This window comes from Malus sylvestris, chromosome 15 (genome assembly GCF_916048215.2).
Source record: "Malus sylvestris chromosome 15, drMalSylv7.2, whole genome shotgun sequence".
NCBI classification, from domain to species: domain Eukaryota; kingdom Viridiplantae; phylum Streptophyta; class Magnoliopsida; order Rosales; family Rosaceae; genus Malus; species Malus sylvestris.
Window position 1 is genome coordinate 32,285,805 of NC_062274.1, and position 4,924 is coordinate 32,290,728.

Here is a 4,924-nt window from a genome sequence, read left to right on the forward strand (position 1 = left end):
TGACCTCTAAATTCCTTTATCAAGCAGTCGTGCATTCTGGGTGGATCTCTCAAGAAGGGGCGATGGATGGTTTCTTTCTGATTTTTTATGTTTCTTTTGCAAGATCTCAAGTTCTATTCATGTTACAAGAGCATACTTATTACGTTTGTTTTTTCCTTTTGTCAGGAGTTCAGAGGTTATGTATTTAAAATTATGGGAGGATGTGATAAGCATGGCTTTCCTATGAAGCAAGGAGTGTTAACCACAGGCCGTGTTCGCCCTTTGCTCCATAGAGGTATGTTATTTTATACCAATTTGTCTGTGATAGTGAGAGGGAGATGATTAGCGAGATGGGGGCAGTTGATTGAGAATTCCGGTTGTTTCCTCTATATTGCTAATTTGTAGACCTCTTGGTTTCAACTTTTGGGCAATGTAACTGACTGATGTATTTTGTTTGCTTAGGAACCCCATGCTTCCGTGGGCATGGAAGGAGGAATGGGGAACGAATAAGGAAATCTGTTCGTGGATGCATCGTCAGTCCAGACCTCTCTGTTCTGAACTTGTTATTTGTTGGAACACCCATTGTCCCACATCAGCCAAGAGGGAAGAGAGAAAACATTTTAAATAGAATTATCTCACTCTAACTAACATTGAGGTCTTTTGTAATAAAACTCCATACCTGAGGATTGTGCAGGTGGTTAAGTGGTGACATTATCGATGTTGTTGAAGTGGACCCTCAGCCCGTCAACTTAAAAAATTCTACATGATATCAGAGCCAGTGGACAGGCCTGTATTGTTGGAACACCTATTGTGCCACATCGGCCAAGAGGGAAGAGAGAAAGCTCAGAGGCAGCAGAGTACCAAAAGCTCCTTGCTTCAAGCTTGAAGGAGCAGCGAGAGCGCCGTAGTGAGAGCTTAGCCAAGAGGAGATCAAGACTCTCTGGTGCTTCCAAGCCATCTGTTACTGTTTAGATCGCTGGAGCATGTGAGGTTTTCATCAATGAGTCAAAGCGGAGGGGCATCATAGATGGTTTAAGGTATTTTAGGTTGTTTACGATGGATGTCGAACATGTTGAAGTGGTTGGCATTTCCAATTTTGTTGCGGTATTCATGTTTGATTGTCGGTGGTTGACATCTCTCTCGGTGTTTCTCAGTTGTCCTCTATTGTGCAATCTCTCTTAGCATATGCTCCATATTAAATTTTTTAGCTGATCGAAGTGGGGAACCCGTAGCTGCATTACCATGTAGAGTATCGGTCTCTTTGGCCGCCGTTGATTTTTGAAAAATGAGAAGTAGCGGAGAAGAAAATTTCTGTTTAGGAAAGGGTTGGCCCTTAATTGTGTTATGGTATTGTGTTATTTTGCGTCTGTGATGTGGGAGTCTTGATATGGTATGGTGATATCTTGGCACATGGAATTCACCAAAATAAAAGGTCTAGCAAGGAATATGTGAAAAATGTTGCTTTCTGCACAATGAAGAAAAAATAGGGTTGTCTTCAATATGAATTTTAGTTTGGGACTAGTCCGTGAAATATAAGGTGAAGATTGAAGAAAAGTTTCTTAGCTTCGCTGCTCATTTCTCCGATCTTTTTAGTAGTCCAGGACTACTGAAGCCATTCGTTCTTATTTGGCAACATATCATTTTTTTTAACAAACGATATTATCTACATTAAATGGGAGGGAGGTGGACTTCGCTTTACAATGGGCTATCAATAATGTGATTCAAATTTTCATTTGACGAGAATCGAACTTAAGACCTTTTAACTGTCATAGTTTGAATCATTCTTTATCATGACGCTAAGGTCATTTTTATAAATGTTTACTATCGTCAACTTGTTTGACAAAGTGGTTTCAAAATCAAATGAAACTATCTCAAAATTAAATGAAATTTTCTAGAGATGATGTTTAGACATAATACAGAGGAAGAGTTGACCAAACCGTTTTAAAATCAAATGAAACGGTCTCAAATTAAATGATACTTTTTAAGAGACCGAGTGTATTCAGTTGAGATTTTAATGGATTTATAAATCCATGGAGTTTAATTCATTTTTTAGAGATTGTATGAATTTTTTTATTCAATTCCCTCGAAATTTTATGAATTTTTTTATTCAATTCTCTCGAAATTTTAGAGGGAGAGGTGAGATTTATTAATGCTTAAAATACACTACAAAATCTCTTTGTTCTCTCAAATTCCTCAACTTTAAAAAAAAATCTAATTGAATACACATGGAATGCTATAAACTTTTTTAAAATCATAATTGAATACACCCGAATTTCTGAAAGATTTTAATAAACTATCTTAAAATTCTGATTAAATACACGTTGAATTTCAGACAATCACTTAAAATCGTGATTGAATACTCCTAAATTTATTAAAATAATTAAAATTCCTTAAATTCTCAATTAAATACATCCCCAAAATATAAATTATGACGTTTGTATAGTGATTTGATATCACATTGTCTCATAAAGAGGAATGACTCTTTTCAAAGCGTCTTGGCTGATTTGGCTCATGCTAAATTTGTTCAAATCCGTCAGGGTGGTAATGGTGTGGCTCATAGACTAGCCAAGATGGATTTTGTTATCAATTTAAATTGTACTTGGTTTGACCAGCCTCCGCAATTTATCCAGGATATTCTTGTTGATGATATTTCTTCTTAATTATCAATAAAATGCTATTGTTTTGCTTAAAAAAAAAAAAAAAAAAAAAAGAAGTCAAACAATGTGCTTATGAGAAAACAATGTCCTTATGGGAAAGACAAAGTATCAAAATTTAATTCATTGAAGGCATTTAAAGAAACAATTGTCTCATTTGTTCATGTCTTTATACAAACATTACGATTCCTTCAATTCTCTTGCATGTGTTGGCAATCGCAGGACGATGACTATTAACCACCCGGCAATTTGTTCTCACCTCCCCAGCCTGCTCAACCTGCAAATCTCCCATCTTTATCATCCCCTCAACAAAGGCCTTGAAAAACTCTTCTTGGTCACTGCTAAACTGCTCTACAAATCCCCTCGTTTCCGGAAATGTGAAAAGCGTTTGATCCGAATTGAGAAACCCTCTCCCGGAAACCAAGTCCTTGAAGTACTGGTTGTCAAACACTACAGGCGTAGCATCTAGGTCTCCAGTGACGTTTTGGTCCACGTTTAAAGGGCAAAGCTTGTTTAGCTTTTCTGTAAACTTTGGTTCAATGGAGGGGTCTGGCCGGCCAGTGCCGGATTGGTTGTACAGCCGAAACATGATTGAGAAACACCGAGCTTGGCCAATGGAATGAGACCCAGAAAGGGCAACAAGATCTTCAGCCGAAAGATTAAATTTGGCAAAGAGGTCAATGAGGAAGGTTGCATTGGCTCTTGGACTTGGCATAACGTTGTCTGACGCTTCCTGGCTAGCTGATAAGCTATCCAATCTTCCTAACTTCACTTCCCAATCAGGCCCTCCAGTCTGTTTAACACAAATTATGTCATTACATCTTTATAGATTGTCGATTATACAAGTGGGATTCTATTGAGACATCTTCTAACATTGTGAAGAGAAATTTATTAAATCGAGCAATTAGTAGTATTTTGATCTGTGTAAATAGAAGAGAGTGCAATACCAGGGCAACAACATCTCTAGAGGCCATGATTATGATGTCTGCACAAGAAACAACTCCCGGACAGACCTTCTCTAGGGCTTCTTTTGCTTCATCAACAACCTCGTAAGATCTCAATGAATTTATGTTTGCAAGGGCTAGTTTTTCTCCAAGGATGGTTGGTGTGTCGTCAAGTAACATAGATGCATCACAACCCTACAGTATATGTATGTTAAATCGATCAAAAGGGAATATAGTATTTGTGTATGTAGTTTTTACTTACATTGACAAAGCAATCATGGAATTGGAAGCGCATGACAGAGGCAAGGCTCTGGGGTTCTCTGATCAAAGCCACCTTCATGACATCTCGGACCACAGATTCGGCCTGCGGACATGTTTCAGAGTAATAATGAGGTCGGAGTTGCACGGCGGCCCCGATTATTATGTACTGTAGGAGGAAGAGAGAAAAGAGGGAAGTCATTGAAGTTTTCAGACAATACTCTCTAGTAGGCAGATTTGTGTATGAGTTGGTTCAAATTAGAGTTGCACATGGGGCTTTATAAACTTGTTGGATGCCTCATTTGCATGTATGGATAAAGGGAAATAATTAAATGCCCACTGTTTTTCTCTTTCTGGACACCTTACTTTATTTTAGTCATTTGATTGAACAAATCGAAAGAAATTAAAAGCCATAATTAAATAGGTGTGGTGAAAAAGAAGGGTATAAAACATGTCTAGATAAAGTGTATGTGAAACGTTATTTCCTAGTGTCGGTGTTCTTTTTTTTCTTTTTCTTTTTTCAAAAGGGGGACAACTGGTGGCAAGTCACAATTATCCACCTCTACCGAGTTCGGATGGGCTATGGGGAATTTCACCCTACTCGTGGCCACAATCAAGCAGATTCACCAGAAACAGAGATTACGCTATCTCCAACTATATATATATATATTTATAATTAGAAGTTAGTATAACATTATATTTGACTCCAAATATGGTGCTACAATTTAGCTTAAATTTCACAACTCAGAGTTTAAATTTATTTAAAGTAGAACCTAATAGTCATGCAAATGCTAGTCCAACCAAAGAGACTACTGTTTGAAATTCGAATTGCAAATTTATTGTTTATGGTGATTGATGAGAATAAGACCTAGTGGCTCGAGAATAGCCTTTTAAACCGACCAAGAAAATACTTTTTTTTTTTTTTTTTCAGGATACCATTTAGGGGAATTATACCTTCTTAGGCAGGTTTGAACGTTTGAAATTACAACTCAAATATTTCCCACCATTATTTTGTTCACGATGATATGAATGGTTGGGAATATATCATGACACAACTTTCTGATTATATTATTTGGAGGTATATATAAC

General features: G+C 37.2%; 1 protein-coding gene across 1 annotated transcript; it reads right to left on the reverse strand.

The window, feature by feature from the left end:
* Positions 1-2,742: 2,742 nt before the first annotated feature.
* LOC126604540 (peroxidase 17-like) lies at positions 2,743-4,092 on the reverse strand. Its single transcript, XM_050271828.1, has 3 exons — positions 3,840-4,092; positions 3,581-3,772; positions 2,743-3,426 (listed from the first exon to the last, which is right to left on the reverse strand). Exons 1-3 carry the CDS (start codon positions 4,035-4,037, stop codon positions 2,803-2,805), a joined length of 1,014 nt encoding a protein of 337 aa, XP_050127785.1. The 5' UTR covers positions 4,038-4,092; the 3' UTR covers positions 2,743-2,802.
* Positions 4,093-4,924: the final 832 nt, after the last annotated feature.